The following is a 26,680-nucleotide window of genomic DNA, read 5'->3' as shown; positions in this document are numbered from 1 at the left end:
CTAAGGTAGAAATCTTAGTTCCCTATTTCATTTATTCCATATAAATATTTGAGTGTTTCTGTGCAAGTAAGAGGGATAATTTTTCATTTTTTAATATGTATGTGATACAGTTTTAAAACATGCATCAAGAGAAATTATAATTTCTTAAATTCCTAGATTATTTTGGTTTGGCATTGACACTAAACTTGCTTATCTGGTAAAAGGGCAGTATGTATGTATATGATTTAGAAAGGAAGTTCCAAAGAAGGAATTCAAAACTTTTGAATTCTGAAAATATCCAACTTATGTGGCCTACTTGGTAGAGTAAAAGCAGTTGAAGAGTTATTTATGGCTCAAAGTTCTTTTGTGACAGAAGTAGTAAACTGATTGAATATGAAAACTTCATGAGACTTCTTTATATTTGGTGATTTTTGTTTCTTTATACTTTTATAGCCCTCCTTTCTAAATCACTCCACAACTGCTTTAAAACTCACACCGCATTAGGCAAAAGTTTCCGCAGAACGTGGACCATTCCTTTTCATCTCGATATTTCTAGCACCCGCCTGAAAGACTGTGCTCAATAAAGTGGTGTTTAAAAGCAGATTTTTGATCTTAGGAGGGAAGGGAGACCATGGGGTGAGAGGCCTGTCTTCTCACAGTTCATATCCAGTCTTTCAGCTACACGTGATATCAACCAGTTCTTTAGCCTTTGCAGCTAAGTCTCTATGACTCCCTTGGTGTTGTCCCATAAGCCCAGAGCACAGTGACTCTCTCCAGGAGGACTGGGTCTATATGAATCCAAGATATGAAGGACAGTGTTGAGGAAAGGGGGGAATAAAAATGCTTTGACTACCCATGAAGGGTGAATTCAGGCAGTGGACTTTGGGTCTCATATGTTTCATCTGTGAAATGAACGGGTTAGATTAAATGATATCACAGGATTTTAGAGTAAAAATTATTATCATCCTGTGACTTTCATGTGTGCTGTTTGTACTCTGGTTTTGGAAACTTAATTCACTGAAGGCAGCAGGTACAAGTTCTAAAATCTGGTATTTAGTTCCTAGGCTGACTCTTGAAGTAGTGTTAGCTGCATTCCTAAAAATGGGTATAAATGACAGTTAATTTTTTAAATGTTGCTTATCAGAGAGTACAACTACTAATATGTATCTACTACTCTTTATAACACTTCTTGTAACTCAGTGTATTGCTAAATTCAGTACACAGTTAAAGAAAACGTTAAAAGGAAATATTATCTTGGAATGCCACCACCTTCTGAAGTTTTAATATTTATCACTCTTGCCTTGTAGGGGATTTTATTTGCTTCTCCTGAGTGCTTAAAGGGTCCAAATGATTTAATACGCCTGTGGCTTCATGAATCTTCTCGTGTTTATGGAGACAAACTGATAGACACAAAGGATCGTAATTTGTTTCATAAAAACATGCTGGAAACTGCTAGTAAATATTTTGAAGTAAGTAAATGAATGCCAGAGGTCACTGTTTGCTCTGGCACAAATTGGCATTGGGGCAGAAATGGGATAAGGATGTGAATGAATTGTGCGTACTCTTACCTGGCTGAAACAGCTGTGACCCCAGGGTGCAGTTGGCCTGTACTGGGGAGCAGCATACCCACCTACTCATGGTTTGATTTGCAAGCTTTTCCCTGCATAGGCCACTCTGCCTCCAGATGAATCATTTCTGGAGACTGACACGACCGTGTCTTTCTCTTCCTCCTCCTGCAGGGTGTAGACAGCTCCGTGCTGCTTCAACAGCCCCTCATCTACTGCCATTTTGCTAATGGCAGCAAAGACCCGTGTTACCTGCCGATGAGAGACTGGGAGGTGCTGAGGACATTTCTGACCGAAGCCTTAGATAACTACAACGAACTCAATGCCGCCATGCACCTTGTTTTATTTGAAGACGCCATGCAACATGTGTGAGTTGACTGGCTGTGATGCTTTTCCACAAAGTAAAAATGGCTGGGTGTCCACAATTGTTGTTGTTGTTCAGTGTGATCTGTTGAATACTTGGAACTATCAGTTCTTACTTCTTGTTTGCCATACAGTATAAAACTAAGTGTCTCCATGAAACTTAAATAATGTTAAAAACCAATGTTACCTCAAAAAAAAAAGAAAAAAAGAAAACTTGATTGACAACACAAGAAGAAAAAACAAAGGTAAGCCACAACCCTCTTAAATGACATAAATATGTCACATCCCAGTAAATGCACCACTTACCATGTCATAAGCCAGAGGCAACTTGTAGAAGACCTCAAGAATGTACATATGTAGGAAGGAAATTGACTTTTACACTAAAGAAAAGTAATTGATAATCTGAGTTAGATGAGAAAATTATCTTCTGCAAAAAGTCATTCAAATCTTCTTAGTTTATATAACTATGACTGTATGGGCCTGATTCAGAGAAGGTCACTAAGAGCTTTTATTGCTTACCTTCAGCAAATACAAGAATATCAAACGTAATTCTTTGTATAATAGTAGATGAGTTTTATATAAATGAATAAATAAATAATAATAGGTTTAGGTGTCATGGATCCTTTAAAAAATATTAAGTGTCTATAAATTATGTCACAATCTTAATAAGGTCTTACAAGGTACACTACTTTTTGAAGTGCTGTCAGAGCCATAATTTCATTTCCTTTTACTGTACCTCTGTTAGGTAAGAATATTAAGAAAGAGGAAGGTAAGCGACTTGTTCAAAGTCTTAAAGTTCGTAAGTGGCAGAGGCAGGATGGACTCAAACTGATTTTCTTTGGTTAAGAATGTTGATTGAGTGCCTACTTAGTGCTAAAGAGGAACATTGCCAGCCTATTCAGTACTTATGTGCATATTAGAAAAAAAGAGGGAGGGCCATGTTTTCTGGGTAGAAAATTAGAAAAAGGCCCCTCTCCTGGTGTAGAGCATGGCTGACAAGGCTCTTACCTCCTAGCCTGGGCATCCTGTGCAGTGCACAGATTATGCGACTGTCTGTGGCACCCCTGCTGTCAGACATTGCCTGAGGTACTGGGGAGACAGCAGCAAAGACAGTCTAGTTCTTTCTCTAATCGAGCTTATGTTTTAGTGATGCGATGCATTTATACGGATATGAACAAATAAGCAAGTGAGAAAAATGGCAGAAAGTGGTATGTCCTGCTGAGGAATAAAATTGATTGACTCTGAGAAATAAACATGTGGATTCCCAAAGAGAGACTGGCTATCTATGTGAGGAGGTGACATTTAAGGTGAGATCAAAATGATACGCAGGAGCTAGGCATGGAAAGATGTGGAGGAAGGACATTCTAGGTATGGGCAGATGTCATGTGGCCTCAAGACTGAACGTTCAAAAGCAGAAAGAGGGTCATTGTGGCAGCATCCTGGCGAAGTGGGGAGAGCAGTATATGACAAGATGGGGAGGTGGGCACAGGCCTCACGTGTACAGTGTGTTTCCTTTTAACCAGAGGAGGCGGGGTTTATTTCATTCTAACTGCAGTGAGAAGCTTTGGGTCAGATTTTAGCACGGGAATGACAGGATTTGTTGAAAAGTCTAAACAGCTTGCCGTTGCTGCTGCCATGTGGGAAGTCGATTGCATCTTTCCTTCCAATCCTGTTCTCCTAGTCACCATTATTTCTCAGTGGCTGTCCTGGTCTCCTAGAGCTGCTCTAACAAAACACTACAAACTGGGAAGTTTAGAAAAACAGATATTTATTGTCTCAACAGTTCTGGAGGCAAGAAATCTGAAGGGCTGGAAGGGCTGTGCTCCTTCTGAAGGTGCTGGGGAGGATCTGTTCTAGAATTCTTTCCTTGCTTCTGGTAGTTCCCTGGCTTGTGACAGCCTAATTCCAATCTTCACATGGCAGTTTCCCTTTGTGTGTGTTTGTATCCAAATTTCTCCTTTTTATAAGGACACCAGTCGTACTGGATAAGGTGCTCACCCTACTCCCCTATGACCTCATCCTAACTAGTTTCTTCTTCAATCACCCTATTTCCAAATAAGCTTATATCCTTAGATACTGGAGGTTAGGACTTCAATATATGAGTCTGGGGGGAAGCCATTCAGTGAACAACACTGGCTTTTCAAACAAGTGATATTTGGGCAAAGATTAAAATAATGAAATAAATCAAGAAAGAAGGAAGTATGTGAGGAAGGCGACTCAAACAGACCCAAAAAACGTGGAGAATTCAATTTTCAGAAGAAAATTTGAGCAGATTAAATGTTGAGCCCAAGTGCCTAAGAAAAACTTGGGAGGTCTCCCCATCATCAGTTATTATAAGCATGTGAGGTGTTGATTGTTTTATTGATCCCTTTGCAGTTGCAATCCTCTGATTACACAGACAGGAAGCTTCAGTTAGAATCTCTGACCGTGGTGATAAGTGGGTTATTAGTAATACTGTTGCTGGTTGGGTTAGTATACAGTGACCGTCTGTCGTGGCTCGGGTGGAGGAGATGTCCCATTGGCGCTGAAGAGTCTTCCCCTCTAATCCTTCAATACAGAGTTCTCGGTGACCTAAAGGGAAAGCCATTACTTTGATCAGGGATTATGAGCTAGAAGCTGATTTACTCAGTGTCAGAGATGATTTCAGAGAGTGTCCTCCTAGAATGTTGTAGAAAGGGACTTTTGCCACTGAGAGACTCTGGTGAGGTGCAGACCTCAAAGCACACATTAAAATGAAATGACAACCCTGCTTTGTAACTTGGGGTGTCACTCGTGTTAGAGTAGCCTCAGAGCTTTCCCAAGGTGGTCTTGTTGTGTGGTCCTGTCAAATAAAATGTAATGCGATGGCTGAGCTTGGAAAGATAACCTGTCTTTTCAGCTATTGAAGGTTTTCAGGAAATGCTCACATGTGTTGGTCCTTGTATAAGTGACCCCAACTTCATTTTTTCAAAAAGCACTCTTTAAAAAAAAAAAAAATCTATGTGGAGCATTCAGGGCGTGAAGTTTAAATTCATTCAGGAAAGCAGCTGAGAGCAAATACAACAGTGTGGTTTTTTGGTTTTTTGTTTGGTTTTTTTTTTCTTCTGCATTTGGGTTTCAATATGCTTATATTTTGTTTTGTTATTTTTCTTAATATTTATGACATAATTATGGCAAATTTCTTCAACCAAACGCATATTTTGATCATGTTAAAGCCAACTTATTCCTAACTGTAAGATATAGCAATAGTATCAAAAGTTTAAGCATTGAGAATCTCTTCAGTAATACAGAACAGGGATTAGTTGACCTCGCCAGAAATGTAACTCTGGGATTCTAACAGTTTCAGTAAATGTTTTAGACAGCTCGAGGCACAGGGAAAGCTTTAGTGCAAAGGACGTTAAGAATCATACAAAAAGGCAGGTGTTTAAAATGCATGAAGCAAGTCACACGTGAGGTGTGTGTTGGTTTGAACAAATCCATTCTTTCCACAGTAATTCTATAGCAAAGGTTTCTGGCCCAAAAATATCCCCCCTTTGATGTCCTTGTACGTGGATGCTGATGTGAGGTTAGGATCTTTCTTGCTTATCAGGAAAATGTGACACTTTGATGAAAGGCCACGTCTTCATTTTCTGTCCTTTTCTGGTGGAGAGTAATACAGCAGTGAGAGTCCAGACGTCATTAACCAGGATGGTTTGTTAGGCAAGCGATGCGGGGGCAGACTTGGGCGGCATCTTTGTTTAATGGGAAGACAGGAACAGGGACGGAAAGTCTGACATGAAAATCGGAATTTAGTATCTAAATATGTGAAAAACGAAACAGACATGGCCCCGGGGCTCGTTGGATATCATCTGCAGGGGGTGTGCTTCCTCTCCCCAGGTGTCGCATCAGCCGGATCCTGCGGGCTCCTCGGGGTTACGCGCTCTTGATTGGAGTGGGGGGCAGTGGCAAGCAGAGCCTGTCCCGCCTGGCGGCCCACGTTTGCAGCCTCGAGGTCTTCCAGATCACTCTGACCGAAGGCTTTGGAATCCAAGAACTTCGGGTAAGTACAGTGATGGGCATCCCCGTGCCCCTTCTGCCCTAGGATATAAGTGCTCCCGTCATCCATGGGGGGGGGGAAGCTCTTTAGAGGATTTAGTTGGCGGTTTCTCCTTCATGGTCAGATTAGTAATAGCAAATTGCTACCAACATTTATAGGTATATAAGCCTATAAGCCTGTAGAACTGGCTCAGAAAATATTTTATTAAATACTTGCTTACACAAACATGTTTTTTCTTTTGCATTGACCATACTTGATAATCAGCAGTATTCATGGCCCCATACGATGGAGTGAGGGGAAAAAAGATACTTTTCTTTTTACTTTTTTTTAACAAGCGCGAAGAGATTTCTTCCACTTTGAAGCAGATTATGAAAATAAAATATGATGGGAACACAGTCAAGAAGCTCTGACGTGTTTTTAAAATTTTGCTTTTGAGTTACAACAGTACTTACAAAATAGTACTTAGAGTTTGTGGCGAGTGCTATTTTAAAGCAAAAAAAACCAAACCACGTGCTTTCAATATTACTAAATAAAACTAACTACATAAGACACCAGCCAATGAAGTAGACAGCTGTTGAAATGAGACAAAAACTTCTTTTAACTGCGTTGCTTGACAGTGGCGTTACTGCATTTCACTTTTACTGGAAGAGAAGGGAGTTGTTTCTCAGGAGCCTGTTTGCGTCTTGGGCTCCATTAGGCCACAAACACGATACTCATCATTATATGCCAGAAATGGAGGTGACGTCATGCTGTTTGCCCCCGTAAGAAGATGGTCACTGTGAGGAAAGAATATGTAAACGGGGGAAAGGACAGCACACAGCCCTCCCATTGTAGCGCCTCAGTTCTCCCTAGCCCTCGCACACACACTCCCAACGTCACACCAGCATTTTAATACAGCGTGAATAATGGCCTCCTTTCCTTACAGGTAGATCTTGCCAATTTGTACGTCAGAACCGGAGCCAAGAACATGCCCACTGCGTTCCTGCTGACAGATGCACAGGTTCTAGATGAGAGCTTTCTCGTGCTGATTAATGACTTGCTGGCATCAGGTGATTAAATCAACACATTTCATGAAAGATCTTCCCCAAAGACAAATGATCTGTAGTTTCAGTGAACTTTAAATAGAGATAATTTGTCTTTGAGGTGTTTGCTGGGGCATTCTTTGAGGAGAAACCTATAAACCTAACTAATTTGAAGTATATTCTTTCTCAGTCTGCTTGCGGATGTGAGATGCCTTGGAGAGGCCTTCAGTGAAGTAAATGTTATTCCTACATGGGCGAGTTTAGTGGGTGGATTCGTCATAGCTTGTCCTCAGTGTGTTGTGTGTCTTGTAAATGCAAAAAGAAAAATTGCGTTTCTGTTTCAAACTCTTTAAAGGTGAACTTTGTATTATAAAGCATTTCAAGTCATGTATAAAATTTAAATTGTGGCAGTCTTTTAATAATTCTACTCATTCCTTTGGGGGCAGGGGAAGTCCCTGATCTGTTCAGTGATGAAGATGTAGACAAGATAATTTCTGGAATTCGTAGTGAAGTTCATGGTCTGGGCATGGTGGACTCCAGAGAAAATTGTTGGAAGTTCTTTTTGGCCCGGGTGCGACTACAGCTGAAAGTAAGAAACATTTGCTTTATTTGCATTTAGTTAAACATGCTGTTAGAACTCTGCTATGGTTCTGTTTCGCAGTTCATATGAGAAGTTTGAATTCCACTCATTCATTTTGTAAGGACATCCAGTCATTCATTTTGAAAGGACATTTGCATTTTTCCATGAGTGCCTGGAGGGCACCTTCTTCAGGTTTCCTGTGATGCTGGGCTCCTACAAAGCATTGCTCTGAGCAGATTGCACTCCTCGAGTGAACTGAACATGGTCTCTGTCCTTGAGGAACTTACACTATTACAGGAGACAAGAGACACCACAAATAGTGGTAGTATGGGACCAGTGTGAATGGTGCTGTGTGATTCCAGAGGCATACAGCATCCTTCCTAATGGCACTAGACCCTCCTGGAGGAAGTGATGTGCTGTGTGTCAAGTGTGGCTTAGAATTCATGGGGAAGCGATGGGGTGGGGAAGAACTTTCAGGGAGAGGAAATAGCATTTATAGAAGAGTAAAGGTGGAATGCACGGTACATATTTGGAGAAACCCCAGATAGCTCTAAATGACTGGGATGGAGAATTCCTGTAGGAAGAACCAGGTGGATCAGGCTGGGAAAGTAAATTGGCGTGAAGCAAGGGTTTTGTAAATCATTAAGGGAGCAGAGGAAGAGCTTGAGTTAAGGAAGTGACTCTTTTGTTAGTACTTCAGGGCAAATAATTATGGCCTATCACTCAGATGATCTGAGGCTCAACCCAGGGTTCCTCCACAGAAACTACTCCATGCTTTAGTGTAGCATATAGGAATATAATATAACCAAATAAGAGCAGCAAGAAGGATGAAGTATTAGAACAAGAAGCCCCTCCACACTCATGGCAGAAAGCCAATTGAAAATGCTAATATGGAAAATTGAGACTTCCTAGTATAGTAATGCTTAGTAACCTAGAAAAGTTACTACTTTGCTGCTCCTTCTAGTATTCCACACCTGTCAAGTTAGGAACAGAGGACTTCCCTGGTGACACAGTGGTTAAGAATCCTCCTGCCAATGCAGGGGACATGGGTTCGAGCCCCGGTCCGGGAAGATCCCACATGCCACGGAGCAACTAAGCCCGTGTGCCACAACTACAGAGCCTGCGCTCTAGAGCCTGAGCACCACAACTACTGAGCCCCTGTGCCGCAACTACTGAAGCCCATGTAGGGCCTGCGTGCCGCAGTTACTGAGCCCACGTGCTGCATTTGCTGAAGCCTACGCGCCTAGAGCCCGTGCTCCACAACAAGAGAAGCCACCGCAATGAGAAGCCCGCACACCACAAGGAAGAGCAGCCCCTGCTCGCCACAACTAGAGAAAGCCTGCACGCAGCAATGAAGACCCAATGCAGCCAAAAATAAATGAATAAATAAAGTTAGGAATGGACTTTGCAGCTCCTGTAAAGCCTGGAGTACGCAGGAAGGGATGGGAAGTGGCATTAGCTGTGAATATACCTCTGTGAGGAGGTTAAGGAATAGAGTAACTATGATTCTTCTCCACCCTCCTGTTTCAAATTCCACATTGGTCTTACTGAGCAATTCTGGGCTGAGGTTAGAAGTCAGAATTCAAGGTTCAGTTGCCCAAACAGTTTTCTGCCCATCAGAAATGTGACTAAGCATCTGTTGGCCAGGTTGTAACAAGGCCGGGGATTTCTCCCTGTTCCACTGCGATATGCTTGGATCAGATTTTCTTTGTGAAATGGGAAAATAAGTACAATAATAGAATTTGAGACAGTAATGTAATAAATCAGCAGCAGTCCAAGTCTGTTGTTCAGAGCAGCAGAATCAACGTCACCTAGGAACTTTTCAAAAATGCAAATTCTCCAGCCCCATCCCAGAACTCTTAAATTAGAAACTCCGGGTGGGACCCAGAAATCTGTTTTAACAAACCCTCCAGGTGATTCTGAAGCATGCTGCAATTTGACAACCACTGTTACAAATAATGCTAGCATGAGCGTCCTTTACATGCATCTTGTATACACAGCTTTGCTTGCTCTTGTAGGATAAATTCTTAACTCGGGAATTGCTAAATTCAATAGTTACAGCTTGTAGCAGTTTTAAATTGTGCCTGCAATTTCTCTGATGCTCTTCTGACTCACAGGTGGGATTCAGGTCCCCTCTCCTTGGATCTGGGTGGGCTTATGACTGCTTCAGCTAATAGAGTAGGGTATAGTTCAGCAGAAGTGATGCTGAGTAACCTCCGAGGCTTTCCATTGAATTGTACATGGTTTTTTGTTTGTGAGTTCTGTGCATATTAAGTGATTAGGCTTATATATATGTGTTGGATATTTTTCCTGTTCTATCATTTATCTTTTAAATGTATATATGGTACATGTCTGTTTGTTTATAACTCTGGAAAAAATTTTAAGTTTTTATCCTAGATTAATCAGTGTTTGCCTTTATGGATTTGGGGTTTCTAACATGTTTAGGAAAGTGTTTTTCTCTCCAAGATTTAAAAACTCTTCACTAGAAGCTACTGGAACTCATTTGGGCTACAAATGAAGAGAATGTCCAAGACCAGTTCCTGAAAGCCTCCCTCCCATGTCAGAGTCCAGACTAGTTCAGTAATCCCCTTACAAACCCATGCTTTTCCGTCTTTCTCTCCCGCCAGTGACCACCCTGCTGCTTCCTGCCCCGTGATCACACGATGAGTGCAGTAGGGTCTATATTCCCGGTAGGAAGAAAGAGTGGGGAAGGAGACTTGGGGCTCTCTGAATCAGGAATCCAAAGCTCCCCCCAAATCCCTAAGCTGATGTCTTACTGATCACAGGTGTGTCCCTTGTCACCTCCACCTACCAGGGAGTATGGGGAAGTGGATATTTGATCTTGTCACAAAGGCTTTATGAGTAAAATTGGAAATTGGTTTAGAATAGAAGCAGTGTCAGCCATTCCAGGGCCTGCATGCTTTCATGCTTTATGTTTAAAACTATGCTACATCTGGAATATATTTATTATTGTTTATGACAAAGAGTGAGCCGAGAGGTTTCAGGTTACTTTTTTTTTCCCCCCAAAAGATGTGTTTTTATCTCAACACCATGTATTTCTTCCTTACTAATTTAAAGGACCATCTTTATTATATGCCAGATAGCCATGTTAACTGGGTCTATTTCCACGTCCTCTATTCTATTTTCTTGTTACTCCTACTGATTCCAGCTCTGTACTATGTAAGGTATGAAAACTTTATTATACTTTTTCGTATCTAGTATTTCATTGCCCTTATCTAGTTTTTCTTTGTTGCTTTTACATGTTTTTAATGCCTGGATAAACAGCAGAATCATTTTGTCAGATTCTAAACACATTTCATTTAAATTTTGGTTGAAATCCTACTGAAAGCTTTTTTTTAAATTAGGGAGAATTGAATCTTCATGATAAAAGGTCACATTGCTTTTGTAGAAGAACTATTTCCTTCATAAAATTTTCTACTGGTATATTGTTTCTATATAGGAGAGCTGTTGATTTTTAGTTTTGTAACCAGCTACCTTACTGCCTCATCAATCATTTTCTATTAGTTGGTTGATATATAGCCTGCAGATAATGATATTTTGTCTTTCCTAATATTCTGTTTATCCGTCCTCCTTCCTCACTGCATTGGCAAATCTACAAAAGAAGGTGTTTCTCATGTTTCACTGTTACATTATATGTTGGCTTTTGACTCAGGATGTGTATTGTCAAGGAAATATCTACCTATTGGATTTCTTTGCAGCCTCTCTTGAGATAATTACATGGTTGTTCTTTTTGAACTTAGTAATATTCATATAGTACAGAAGTTTTGCATTTTCATATTGTTAAATCCATCAGGCCTTTCTTCTATGCGTTTCCTGTGATTCTATGCTTTGGCAGGCTTTACCGAAACCGAGATCAGTTTTATATTTACCTCTGTTGTTGTCTGAGCCTTTTCGTAGGCACATTTTTTCGTATGCACCTTGGTACCAGCTAGAATTTATTTTGGAGTTAGGTATGGATAATTTTTCCCTATTGTCACAGGATTACTAATTGAATAATTTATCTCTTCCCTACTAAAATGGGTAGGAAGATTTTTGTTTGTTTGTTTTTTGTTTGTTACATGCTGAGGAGGAATAAGATCTCTCCCTCAAATACTTCTCATCCTTCTTGGCCTTCACTTAGTTTGCTGCATCATGAGAAAGATCAGTGGTCAGCACCTTACCCTGAGGGAGAAATGATGCGGCAAAGAAACGGGTCTCCTTTTAGCAAGAAAATGGCAGCTTCTTTCTCTTCATCTGTGTGTATTACCCGCAAATCCTCAGAATTTTTTCTAAGGAATAATGGATTTCTCTGTTAGTTTCATATATTGTGATATTCACCAGCATGTGCTAAAGACTCAGAATTTCTGATGAGCTAGCTGATGCTTCCTTTGCATATGTTCCTAGCTGGGCAACACGGGAAGCTTAATGTGTTACAAGAGTTGGCGAGCACACCTGGCAGGTCAAGCTAAATGATGTGTAGTTACCACCCCATTACCCATGCTCACCACCCAAACTCAGTTCCTATTTGGAATGCAGGGGTAGTGAGAACCTGTTGGCAGCTGAAGTAGACCGGTGAGTCAGTGCCAAGTGCCTCCTCTCCTTCACATCTGTGTATGTGTGCATCCTTTCCTGCATAATTCTTATTTACCCTTAGAGTATAGTACTCTCATCTTCTCTCCTAATAACTTTAGTTAACCTGAAAACTCTTCTTTCTTGCCTTCCTTCCTGGCCACGTGATGCCGTAAGGAAAAGAACCCTTAGTGTATGTAGCAGCCCCTGATTCTTTCCCAAGAATTTAGTTATCTGTGTGTTTGGTTATCTAACTGTCTGTCTATCTACGGGTGGGGGTATGTGTGTGTAGTTTTTATTTTCTTCGTATGGTTCTGTATTTTTAAATTATATATATTATGTATTATATACATACATAAGTATATGTTATATATATGTATATATAGAGAGAGAGGAGATTCATTTTTGATAACATAAGATATATATGTTCATTTTAGAGAACTTAAAAATACAGAACCATACGAAGAAAATAAAAACTATGCTCAGTTATATTGCCTAGAGATAACAACTGGAAACATACTGGTATATTTTCTTCCAGTTTTCTATGTGTATAGACACACATACAAAGTACATACTCAGAACTATGTTTTTTTTTTTCACATCTCTCACTATTTTCTTTACCTCCCTCTTTGCCTTTTTGATTCGAAGTCTCCCACAGGAAAAAAAAAAAATCAAATGATTCTAAGAATTTCGTGTATGGAGTGAACTATTTAACTCAAACATGCTTTATTTTAAATAAGTGTAGGAAACCTTTATCCATTTTTACCCTTTGCCAACTTTCCTATTGGTTTGTTAGACTTTTTATTGATTTATAGGAGCTCTTTATATAGCTGAATAATAGCCATATGTCCATAATGTCCTTGTCTGTTTTAGTGTTGCCAGTTCTTTTCAAAGTTCACCATAATTCTGCTAATTTTGTTTACAATGACTTCTGTTTTACATTTATATATTAAATAAGTCTTATTTTTTTTCTTCATGGATTTTGTGTGTTAAGGCTTTTTAGGAAGCATTTTCATACTCTGTGGTTATGAAAGTATTATCCTGAATTTTCTTTAAATTAATTTATAGTATCTTTAATGTTTAGCCCTGGATTGCCTTGTGCAATATAAGGTGGCTTTTCTACTTTTTCTCCCCCAAATTGTCCCAACACCTGTTATCATAGAATCTTTCCTTATACTACCAATTTGAAATGCTACCTATATCATATGTTAAATGCCTAAAAATGGGGTTTGCCAGCACCGATGGCGCTTGTTCTCCCAACTGCACATGTATCGAGTTATCACGTTGTGTCAGCAAAAATGCAACCACGCTGCTAGCAGAGCAGCACAGATCATAACGCAGAAGCCTTGCATAACATGGTTCACATATGGACCCACTTAATAGATATTCAGGCATCTGATTTTCTGTTTTAGAAAAAGAAAAACACTATTATACGAGGTTATGGGGCTGCAGACTGGCCTGGAAGGTAATGTGTGGGCAGCGCCAGCCCTGGAGACAAGCAGGGCAACTATGACAAGGGATTCTTCTCCTCATATATACAGGATTAATATATAGGAAGGGAAATATAGTGGGGAATATAATTCCTACTATTTTTACTCCTCAAGAATGCATTTGCTCTTTGCTGTCTATTGGGCTTCCACATGCAATTTCTTTATGAATTTGCATTAAAAAAAAAAAGAAAAGAACTAAAACTCCCCAATGAAAAAAATTTTTAACTCTTGTAAAAATCTGTACTGAAGAATATACACACATGAAAGGCTGTGGGAATGATTTCATTGTGTATTACCTAAAAAGAAAATAAATGTAAATATGCATAGAATGTGTGTATGGTGAAAATTCTGTTGAATCTCATAAAAATAATTGAAGTTAAAAGGTTATTAGGTGAGGGGATGATACAGGAAAATACATAAAGTTAATAAGGTGATGGTAAAACAATCAAACCGAGGAATTGTTTCTAGGCTAAACCTCCATTCCCAGGAGGATTCTCTCAGTAAGATTCAGATCTTATCAATCTTGAAAAATACTGAGACTTTTGAGGATAAATGCAAACACAAGTTATGGATAGAAGCTTCTGAAGTGAACGTGTGGGAAGATTCCCTCTGAGAATAAACTATATCAGCTGGAAAAAAATACACTGATAATAGCAATTCAAATTTCCATTACAAGAGGAAATGGACTGAGGCCTGTTAGTAATATGCAAATTAATGTGTACTTACATGGGATCTTATCTAAAAGAAATTGAAATGTACTCCAAAGCACAATGAAAAGAGGGTTATTGCAAACGAGTCTTAACACCTGTGTAGAGGGAAAAAAAAGGGAATAGAAAATGCTGTGGTATGGATTCCAAAAGCAAGTTCCTGACATCCAGATATTAGAGCTGTAGAAAATATATAGATGGTGATTCCAGGGTTTGCTTTTTACTTGTGAGAATTTGCTTTTAGAAGAGAGCACAGCTGTCTAAGGCATTTTTAACTTTATTTTCTTAGCCGACCTTTCTTTCCAATCCACTACTGGAAACTAACTTAAGCCAATTTGGTCATTTGCAATTGTCAGGAACTATTGGGGGATATATTTCAGGGACCTTCAATACTTGGAGGTAGATGACGCCTGTTCGGGGGATGGGGAATATTCTCCCCAAATCTTCCAATTTAAGATGTGCTTCAAAGAAAGAAGTCTCAGACTGAACTCTGGTACACATAGAGTTTATGTGTAGCACATAACTTAAAACAAGTCTTGAAGTCTTAAAATCTGCTCTGTAAACTTGTTGGAATCCCAACTCTGTCCTTTTAGGAACCTGACTAGCCCTAATTGAAAAGTTCCTTTGAGGCAGATATAGAAATATTTTCATGGTAGGATTAAGCTGATCTTCTCATTGGGATCACATAAAAGTACAGAAACTTTCCATAAGCTGTTTACCACAGGACACAGGACCAGTCAAAATCCAAAGTCTAAAGAGTCACGGGGATTACTCGGCTACTCTGAGATATAGCTTTTCCTGTTTTGTTCATAGAACAATAGGGGTGCAAGTACAGATATTTCTATTTTTCTAAGATATCTTGAACACTACTCATTTCATCATTGAACAATCATATCCAGTATTCATGATGCTAAGTAACCAGCCATTTATGTTGATGAGAGAAGTTAGCTAAGAGCTCAGGTAGCCAACTTTGCAATGCAGGCTTCCACTAGAATGTGTGAAATGCTGGTTAAGCATCCCGAGCCCATGTGTCTCTCTTGGTTATATAATGATAATAACCAGATAATGGCCCCTAAGTTGTAAAATAAGATGAGTATTCACATGCATATTGTAGTAGACTGAAGTATTTCAAAGGTATATTTTACAGGACCAGCTGGCTTCATTGGTGACTTCTACCAAATATTTCAAGAAGAATTAACACCGATCCTTTTCAGTCTCTTCCAAAAAAACAGAAGAAGTAGGAACACTCATTTTACAAGGCCAGCATTACCCTGATACCATAGTCAGATAAGGACACCACAAAACAAGAAAATTACAGGACAATATCCTTGATACATAGATGCAAAAATCCTCAACAGAATGTTAGCAAGCTGAATTCAACAGTACATTCAGAGTATATCATACACCATGATCAAGTGGTATTCATTCCAGAGATGCAGTGTGGTTCATCATCCACAAGTCAATCATTATGATACGCCACATTAACAAAAAATGATATGATCATCTCAGTAGATGTAGAAAAAGCATTTGACAAAATACACATCCATTTATGATAGATACTCTCAACAAAGTGGATATAGAGGTCACATACCTGAAATAATAAAGGCCATATATGATAAGCCCACAGCTAACGTTATACTCAATGGCGAAAAGCTGAAAGCTATTCCTCTAAGATCAGGAACAAGATAAGGATGCACACTGTCACCACTCCAATGCAACATAATACTAGAAGTCCCAGCCAGAACAATTAGTCAACAAAAAGGTAAATATATGGGGTGATGGATGTGTTCATTGACTCAATGGGGGGAAATCCTTTCACAGTGTCTATAAAATCATATTGTACACGTTAAATGTCTTACAATTTTAATGATGCTGAAAAAGTAAATTATAGATAGCATCACACCCTTTTTTCTAATCACTTATTTGTCTTTCTTATAAATTCTTTGCTATGTTAATCTCTCATGAAATTAGGGAAATGCAGCCGGAAAATTATAGGATGATTTCCTCCCACACACACACAGTAGTGTTCCTTGAGGCAACGACTTGAGTTTACTCCAGGTTGTCTAAAAAGTTGTGGAGACTATTTTTAAAAAGAGCAGAACAGCCAACGCTTTCAAGATATTAGCATAGGCTCTCAGAATACTACCCAGGAAGCTGGATGGAGAGAATTTCTGTGCTAGATTTCTAGCAAAGCTAGAAATTGGGGCAGTCATTGCACTCCTCAAGGCTAGTGTGCTACTGTCCTTTCCCTTCGTAAGAAGTACTGATGAACAAGCATACTTCTCTCATTTAGTTCCCAGGGTCTAATTTATCTGATAGAACTGAGGTTATTAATGATTATCTAACTTATTTAAAATTCTCTAAATTTTCTACTTCACTCTGTATGTAATAGAGACTTAGATTCTATGAGTATTTCACCAAATGCAAAAGCGTTAAAAGTGTAAATATTTCGTTTAGGTATTCCCATAGAAATTTTAAGACTATTAGGGTATAGCTGTGGGTGTCAGAATCACGTGGAAGGCTTGTTGCAAACACAGAGATTGCCAAGCCCCATCCAGAGTTTCTGATTCCCCAGGTCTGGAGTAGGTCCAAGAATTTGCATTTCTAACCAGCTCCTAACAATCCTTTGAGAACTACTCATCTCCTGCCATCTGCCCTCTGCCCTCCACGTGAAATTTAGATGGCATTGTGAGGATCCTTATAACATAGAAAAAAAAAATGTATTCAACTGTAAAATTGTAGAAAAGGAAAATAATTCTTTAAATCAGTGTTGTATATTATCTTTCAATAAATAATTAAGGCATATCATTAAATTAACTTAAAGTATTTTTTTCCTGAGGCTCACCACACATGGTTCAGATACTCTGTTTTCTAACACATTCTTCAGACCTGATAGTATGCCGGTAGTAAGTGTAGAAACAGAGTAAGTGTAGAAGTGATGGAAATATTTAGGACCTCAAATAAATGATGCTTCCCTCCCCTTTGCTACAATTATGTATAAATGAAGTCTCTAAAATTGTCATGAATGAGAGGTAAGTTGGGTGCAGAAAACCAACTTCTAGGACATTAAGGAGAAATACTCATGTATGGGGAGACGAGGTAGTTAGGAGAAACCTAAACACTGAGATGTAAGTGAAAATTCTGCCTTGTAACTGAGGCTTGTTAACTTAGCACATGCAATATTACAGCAATTATTCAGTTTGTAACTAGACTCTTGAATATAAAAAAGAAATCGGTCAGCTTATGCATTATTGAAAATCATTTTAGATCTTAGGATTCATCTCTTGAGTTGTTGAAGAGCCATAGTATATAAAATTAATATGGTAAAAACACCTGTTAAACGAGAATATATGGTTTCACATATTTTTATGATTTTTATGACATGAATTTTAAAATGCTATGTGGAAAAAATATATCCCTTGAAAAGTGATTTTGTTAGTTGCCTTATCTCAAAGTGTGAGAGACGTCATTGAAAGAACTGCAGAGCTTTGTTTCACATCATCAAGTGCAAGCCGCGTCTAGAAAAAAGGAAACCAAGACTCATCCTCAGACCTTACCCCAGTTGGCATCAGTCTCCCCAGTGCCCTCAAGTCCACAGTGACTTGGGAAAGAAGACAGAGGACAAAAAGGGAGCTCCCTAAACACCTCTTTTGTGCTAGTACTTTACACAGGGCACCACATCTGACGAGCCCAGAAAGGATATTCAGACCCACTGAAGTCCTGATAACCTGCTTCCCTCACTGAGCTTCTGTGACACATGTCACAGCTGAACTCAGGCACTCCTGACAGAAAGCAGCCCTGTGTCACTAAAGAGTATGGAAACTTTCCAATTTAACTCTTAAGTCATTAAATACTTAAATAAAACTTTGAAAACTTACAAATTTCTCATCAGGATCATGTATAAACTGAAATTTTTACTCCTTTAAAAATGTTAAGTATGAACTCCAGTGAATTATTTTAAGTGGAAACAAAGTAAACATTGAATGTGATAAAACTTTTCTTAAAAGTATCTTACACAGTTTTATGGAGACTGGTGAATTACAGAATAGGAGACAGCAGATGATAGTCTTGGTATTATTTTATCATAGAGATTTGGTTTTTATTTTTAATTGTCATAATGTAACTTGTGTGATAGAAAAGAATGAATTTCCCACTATGCTTGATGATCATCAAAAATGTTTAGAAGGAGAGGGACCAATTTTAAGGAAAGCACACAGCACTGTTTCTGTATGTTCCGTGGGGCAGGTTTGTACTTTGATTTGCAAGGAGGTTAATGTTGCTTTCCACTCTGTGGTGCTTTAGGCTAGTTTAATGTCACGGTTGGCTGCACTCCTTTCTTTCATTGTCCAGGGTCGCGGTGTAATTCTTTGCTCACTCATCACCCTCCGGGTTTTGCCCTGCCCCCGTGTCTCCACAGATCATTTTGTGTTTCTCTCCGGTTGGTCACACGCTGAGAAGTAGAGCTCGGAAGTTCCCAGCCCTGGTTAACTGCACGGCTGTTGACTGGTTCCATGCTTGGCCCCAGGAGGCTCTGGTCACAGTCAGCAGGAGGTTCATTGAGGAAACCAAGGGAATTGAGGTATGCCGTGTCAGCCTCTGAATCTCTCTCTCTCTCTCTGTCTCTCAAACACACACACTCTCACTGACCCAAGTCCTCAGTAAAACATTTCCAAAATACACCTCCTAGCAGAAAGCTGTCCTTGTTTGTTTAAGATGATAAGATCATCTTTGTGAGTTTACATTTTACTGAATAGGATGGCTGATCTTTTTGTATCTGGTTGAGGTGCATACACACACACAGACACAGATACACACAGACACACATACAAGAGACACATACACACTAACACACACACAGACACACATATACACTAACACACACACACTCAGACACACAAACAGCACGTGAGTTCTTACTCATCCGCTGACTCACCAGAAGGCCAGGATATTCAGAACTTACTGAATATAAATCCTTTACATTCACAACTAAACAAAAAAGTAGGCACCCCTAGCCATGCAATGCTTGTTCTTAACAAAGTAAGGCAATTCATTGTGATTTTTCTCATTATGGTATTGATAGGTGAAAAATCAGGCCCCATATATTTTACAATCACTAAGTCAACTAATGTATATGCTTCTTTGTTTTATGGGTGTATGTTTTATAGATTATGTTTGTCATTTGCTCATGTTGAAATTTCCACCTCCTATTGCCTTTTAAAAAAGTTGCATGAAACGAAAAAAAAGAAACCACTTCAAGCATTCAGATTCAAAGTGAAAAAGGAATGTACCAATAGATGTGAAGGTGTCATTTAGACCTCCTGGGAATGAAGTTGTGCACCCATCACGCACCTTTCTGATGGGAAAGTTTGGATGGATGGTGATTGTGAACATTTCCCAGGGAGGTTTGTCTTCTGATTCCTTGGAGTGATAAGTCGAAAGGTGCCTAGAATAAGTCAGGCAGGAAGAATGATTCTCAGAGCCAAAAATAAAATCAGGGATATGTAAGGAGTGATGGCTCTTTCCAGCTGAAACTTTGCTGTGAACAGGGACAACCTGCTGTAGCCTCCTTTCCTCCCAAAGCCGTAACTGCTGCTTTTCCAAAGCAGTCCTTTCACATTTCATTGAATATTATATCTTTTGGTGGCCAGAGGGTTAGAAATCTGGGCATATTTACTTTTTCAATTAATAATTTGTAATGCAGCTAGCTTTATTGCATATTTATATTTATATGTATTTTTATATACATAATATATACAGCTTTATCATATATGGTTTATTGTATTTTCCAAAATGTCTATTAATCTAATTACTTACTGCTGGATTGCCAGGGAAGAACTGTTATGCAACATCTAAAAGATGTATATGATAGAGGTTTTATCATATTCAAATACCTCCTCTTGCTTTTCTCCACACACACACTTAAAACATTTCTATAAATTAATGGAAAAAAATGAAGTCTATTTCACTGTTTTCTTCATATCCAGAAAGTTCTTTCTCTTGCCTGTCTCTACACTCACCCCTAACATTGAATGAACTTACCTAGACCTTTAAAACAACATCATCATCAGGATTTGGGGGGGTAAAGAGTGAGTAATATTAATGTGTGGTTCTATTTTTTTAAGTGATATTCACTTTTTCCCCACTGGTTGGGGGATACTGCAAAGCTTTTCTTACATTTAGGGAAATATATGTAAATTTGTTCCCATGAACAGAGTAGTAGACTGTCACAGGAGTGATTGATTTCTGTCTGAAATGCTGTTCTCCACATTATGTGTCTTCCTCGAGTCAGAGGAACCCCATTTAGTGGAGACTAACGCTAGCATTACATAAAGTCTACCCGAAATATTTTTTACTTTAAAATCTGGAAAACCATTAAATATGACTAATGATGGTCAGTTACTAACACAAATTTCTTCAGCTATTGCTAGGTCCACTGCATTTCTGGAATTATGAAGGGAATTATTTTGTCTTCTAATAACTACAAGAAGCTTTCAGAATGCCGATTTACTAAGAGGAAGAGAGCCTGTATGTATCTTTCGGTAGCAAAATTCTGTTTCATCCAGATCATTTGATTAGGCTGGCTTGGTAAGGAAGAGAAAAGGACCAGCATGCTTTGTTTCTTAATGTTCATTTCTCAAATGGGAGGAAATCAGAGCCGGTGGTGTGGTTTAATTTAGTGTCTGGCACAGTGCTTTAAGCCCCTTGCCTTTGCTGCTCTGGTGCAGACTCTCTCCTGTCAGAGTAGGTGCCACTTAGAAAACAGCTCCTCCTGAAGGAGCTTTGATATGCCAGTGACCATTGACATCTACTGGATGAGGCAGGACTTGCATCATTTTAAGTCCAGAGGGCTCCTCGCAGGTCCTCAGCTCCATTTGGCGGTATCATGATGCCTCCTATAGGATGCTGGGTGCCAAATAGGAATTTAAAAAGCACTTTCCCATTTCTATGGAGCTGAATTATGCCTGGAAACAAATTAGTCAATTTTGTTCCAGTGCTGTGTGCTTATTTAACTTTCCTACCTTCCTAATTTGTTACTCAGGAGCAATAATTATAATTCAGAGCGCAACGTGTCCACCTTCTTCTCCAGATGCGTGGGGCCTTTTCAGTAGAGGTCAAAAACAGCTTTTACATTTTTTGAATGAGCACTAATTTGATCACTTTCTTAGTTTTAATTTCCACTATTAAGACTGAGAGTTGTCAGCATAATTTAGCACTTCTTAATTATTGGTCTCATTTGCTGAGTGTAAGGTACTTATACAAGGTGCCCCCCCCCCCCGCCCTGCCTTTAGCCAGAGAAAGGATTCATTAAAGGCAAGCGGTTTTGTGTGTGTTGACATACAATTTTCATGTAGTACACACTCAGCACCCAGGGGTGTGGACTGACTAAGTCTAAGTTAATGTTTGTGCTACTTTTCTGTTACCTGGTATTGAACTAAAATGACAGCTGACAGAATGACCAAAATAGTTTGACACTGAAGTATCACCAGGTATTTATCTGAAGACTTTGTGTCAACATACACTCCTCTTAGGAGATTTGGAAATGGAGATGGAAAGACACAGTGTAAGGAGGGAGAGGATATCCTCCAGCCATCCGTGGGAATTGGGTTACAAATGATAATTGGGAGGAGATCTTGTTGAGAAGTATATGGGTCCCAGTTAGGAAAATCCAGGAGAAGAGGAAGGAGAAACAGGTGTTAAAAGATAAGAAATGGGGCTACCCTGGTGGCGCACTGGTTAAGAATCCGCCTGCCAACCCAGGGGACACGGGTTTGATCCCTGGTCCGGGAAGATCCCACATGCCGCGGAGCAACTAAGCCTGTGCGCCACAACTACTGAGCCTGCGCTCTAGAGCCTGCGAGCCACAACTACTGAAGCCTGCATGCCTAGATCCCATGCTCCGCAACAAGAGAAGCCACCGCAATGAGAGGCCCGCGCACCACAATGAAGAGTAGCCCCTGCTCGCCGCAACTAGAGAAAGCCTGCACGCAGCAACGAAGACCCAATGCAGCCAAAAACAAATTAAATTTTTTTAAAATTGAATAAGTCCTATTTTAAAAAAAAGATAAGTAATATTTTTGATTTTTCAAGGCAAAATGAATAATCGACCTACTTGAAAGCAGGCCTTGATGAAAAGAGAAATTATTGAATGGAAGTGAAAAGACGAGTTCTCTGAGGAGTGAGATTTGCTTCAGAAGGAGTAGAAAAAAAAGGTCTGAGCAAGATGGAGAAGCCCATGCCCATCCTTTTCAGTCATGTTGTCCAACTGGCAAGTAAAAATTCTCTGTCCTTTTGCCGTGATACTTCAAGATAGTTACACAAGCTCAATATCATCGGCTCTATCAATAAAATGACTTTATTTCACATGCTGCCACCTCTTCCATCCAGAACTTGTTGAAGGTTTGGCAACATAAGAATGGCATATTCTCCTACCATGTTCCAAACCAATCATGGGAAAATGTCCACTCAAGGAGGAAAGTTATTGTACTGCTGTATTTCAAAGACTGATTTCACGACTGGCCTCTAGCTTCCTTTTAAAACCTTAGGCCAAGCATGAAGCATAGTAAACAGCACTTTGTTAGTGATAGGTACGTTAGCAGCAGCATTTCTGTTAATGATTTTAAGCGCAGTTCTTGCTTTGAAATATAAGTGAGGGTTATTCAGTATGAATTTCAAAAGTGGAAAGATAACCTTGTACAATAGAAATTCTATGAATTTGTGAAAAAATTCCTCTTTCTGAGGAATACTGAAATCATTTTAAAAGATTAAGACAAAAACAAGTGCAACCAAATTTCTATTGAATCTGCCTAAATCTCATACTGGCTTAAACCTATATTCAAACAGATGAGAGAAGGCCCAGGTGGTGGTTCATATATTCCCCATTCTTCAGCCCTCTTTCTCCTTTGCACATGCGCACTAACATACTGTTCGCCGTACATTTCTTGCTCTGTGCAAGTTACTTAAATTTAGGATAGAATTGCAAAAAGCAGTAGAATGCTGCTTTCCCGGGTTTTTGCAGTTATGAAAACTTTAGGAATCCCCTCTACCTGGAAAGTAGGGTCCAGTTTTTATAGCTGCGCAGGAACTTGGACATGCTGTGAAGTTGAAAGTTTAGCTAAATCAAATGGAGGCATCGCTACATCCTAGTTATAGCTTTGTGGCTTTCCTACAGTGCTGGCCTCCCCAGATCCATCTCCTGCCTTGTCTGCTTGCTCTGAGAGAGGAAGCTGGGCTCCATCTTTCCTCCCCATGCCCCTAGTCCTCAACTAGCATCTTTGTTTTAATGTTCTGTCAGTAAGCCATTGAAGGCTACCTCTTTTGAGGATTGGAAACTCATCTGGAAGATTGCTAGCTTATGCTGGACTTAAACTTGCCTTTAACCCAGGCTTGGTCTCTAAAGTTTAAAGAGAAAAATAAAAAAACACGAACAAACTAACAATAAAATGCCGTCACCAAAGTAGCGAACAAAAACAAAAAACCAGCATGTAATTTAGAAAACTATGCATTTAACACTTGTGGCTGCTCTGTCTGGTGGTAATCTTCCTGGGACTACTGTTGGTACTATTACCATCACCAAGAGCAGGGTAACACCTGCCCTGCATTTGCATTATTTCCCACCTCTCATCACCAACCTTCTAAGCAGGGACCACTGGTTTCCCTGTTGTACAGGTGAGAGGCTGGCAGCCATAAGCGCAAGATCCTTAAGCAGGTGAGGGGCCCATTCAGCACTTTCATGCCAGAGCTCATATTCTTAAATCCTGCTCTGGACTGTTGCACAAACGTTTGCCTCTTCCGAAGGAGGAATAAAAGGAAAGGAAGACAAGAAATAGAGTAAAAAGGAGTGAGGAAAGTCTAACTGTTGATTTTGTGGGCAGTAGGAAGTATAGGGAATGCAATAACTTGCCCAATTTGACAGAACTGGAAATCTAACCCAGGTCCTAGGATTCAAACCCCGCATTCCTGGCTGCCTCCACAATTTTTTCCTGGGAGCCTATTAGCACTATGAGTAGTTTAGGAGAGGAGCTCAAATATAATACTGCCATTTTGTGCGTTATTAAATTTTTGTTATTTAATAAACCAAACTTACAACCACAGTATCTAAGAGATTCTCTACTTTGACCAGACCCAAAAGGAGCTAAAAAGTACAAATAGGATATATTGGGAGTCTGGGATTGTCATGTACACACTGCTATATTTAAAATAGATAACAAGGACCTACTGTAAAAAAAAAAAAGAAAGAAAAAATGAAATTAAAAAAATAAAAATAGATTTGGAATTATTGAAAATTAACATAGGTATTAAATATGTACAGTTTTGTATATTATACTTCAGTAAAGCTGTGAAAAATTAGCATAGAAATAATTTCTGAGATAAACTACCAAGATGGACAGTAGGTGTATGACATTATACGTTACAAAATTATCCCAAGTTCAACTTGAAAGGGAGGGCTTCACTGGTGGTGCAGTGGTTGAGAGCCCGCCTTCCAGTGCAGGGGACGTGGGCACCAGCCCTGGTCTGGGAAGATCCCACATGCCGTGCAGCAGCTGGGCCCATGCACCACAGCTGCTGAGCCTACGAGCCCCAACTACCGAGCCCACGTGCCACAACTACTGAAGCCTACGTGCCTGGAGCCGTGCTCTGCAACAAGAGAAGCCACCGCAATAAGAGGCCCGCGCACCACAACGGAGAGTAGCCCCCACTCGCCGCAAGTAGAGAAAGCCCACGAGCAGCAATGAAGACCCAACGCAGCCAAAAATAAATAAATTAAATAAATAAATTTATTAAAAAAGAAAAAAAACTTGAAACGATTTTCTTTTCTTTTTTTTTAATCTGCCTCCTTTCCCTTCCTTGCATACAATACTCTTGAAAGACTGAATTCAAAAGTACAGATATATAGTCATCTTTGCTGGTCTTGGGAGGGTGTAAAACCCTATGTAACACTTAAAGTGTTTGATTTCATTCTGGCCTCCAGGCGTTGGTTTTCATTCAAATTTTGCTGTCATTTTCAACCACGGGGACATACTGGGCATTTGCTTGAAGAGTCAGGTGGCCAGGGTACTTGGTGTGGCAGCGATTGCCCCTGCTGGAGAGCCAGGACACCAAGTAGAAGAGGTTTGTTTGTGTTTCTGTGCTTACAGTGAGCCATCACAGAGAGTAGAAATTAAACACTTTTTCTTAACGTGAGGAAAAAACAGTTTCTTCTTTGCATTCGATTATGCATTGGCTTCAGCAGTGTTTTCCAAAGCATCTTAGTGGGGAAACCTTGGATTTATAACCATTGGATACTGGCACTTTGCTTATTTTTATTTTTGCTTTCACCATGATTGGCTGTAAATTGACTACAAATGGGATCAACCGGTTTTCATTAAGGGGCCAAATGTAGCAGGAATGAGGTTCTCCACTCCCAGCTCTAAAAGTGAAAATACAGCATCGCATCCCCATTACTGTAGCCGCACCAGCACAGGCAGCCATCTCCTCCCGGGTCACCCCCCCCCCCACCCCACACTGCCACCCCCCCAAAAGAAAACTGGAGATAAATGAATGGCAGAATAAATAATTTATGCTAATGAAATTACTGCAATTAGTAGTTCTACAATGACCCTTTTAAAAGCCACAGCTGTTAATGTCAGGAAGTGCTGTCACTACTGACCTTATCATAAGAGAAAGTGACAAATTGAGAATGCAGGGAAGACCAGTCATCAAAGAGGTCTGTTCTGGAACGATTAGAGTTTTCTGAAAAACAGTGTGAATTACAACCAGCTGCTCCCTGGCTCTGCAAGTCTCCCATGCTGTGCCATTTTGTTAAGTCCCATAACAATAGTTATTTTGCCCCATTGAGACAAGTTGCCTCTGGCCACTTCTAGCTCTACCGGAAACCACTTCTTCCATCGGGGATTTACAAATGAAACTGTTGTTAAAGAAAGCTTTTCAGGGCAGCCGAGGAGCCTCCTCATAGGATCATGGTTGGGCAGAGGCCAGGTTTTGTTTTGTTTTTCTTTTCTGCAAGGAGGTTGCACTTGGCTGGGGACATATTTATATTTTAGAAATATACATGCTGGCTTTTAGTCTCATTAAAACAACACAGGACAGGCGTAAATTTCTGCCCATGTTTATATTGTAGTCAAGTTCTCTAAAAAATAAAATCCCTAAGGGGATATTTATATGGTGTTGCTAACTTCCTTATAAATTTATATTCTGAATTCACTATTTGATAATGTACATACGTCTCAGATCTAGTAGAAACAAAGAATATTCAGGATTTGTATCATTCTGTATTTAACTTTTGCTTTAAAAACATTTTCGTTACTAGCGCAGTGGATTTTTAATATGCAGAACAGTCCGGTATGTACATATTTTAAACCCAGTCAAGAGTTTTCTGTGAGGTTGGAGAGC

The 26,680-nt window shown here is 39.6% G+C and overlaps 1 protein-coding gene across 1 annotated transcript in view; it reads left to right on the top strand.

Moving 5' to 3' along the window:
- DNAH11 (dynein axonemal heavy chain 11) overlaps positions 1–26,680 on the top strand; it is a 313,588-nt gene that overhangs the window by 179,133 nt on the left and 107,775 nt on the right. The window contains 6 exon segments of the mRNA XM_060020402.1: positions 1,287–1,448; positions 1,719–1,912; positions 5,763–5,925; positions 6,848–6,971; positions 7,391–7,533; positions 18,708–18,869. Coding sequence (XP_059876385.1) covers positions 1,287–1,448; positions 1,719–1,912; positions 5,763–5,925; positions 6,848–6,971; positions 7,391–7,533; positions 18,708–18,869 — 948 coding nt within the window.

Source organism: Delphinus delphis, chromosome 9 (assembly GCF_949987515.2).
Source record: "Delphinus delphis chromosome 9, mDelDel1.2, whole genome shotgun sequence".
NCBI lineage: Eukaryota > Metazoa > Chordata > Mammalia > Artiodactyla > Delphinidae > Delphinus > Delphinus delphis.
Note: the sequence above shows the minus strand (reverse complement) of the source record. Positions and strands in the feature narration are given on the sequence as shown.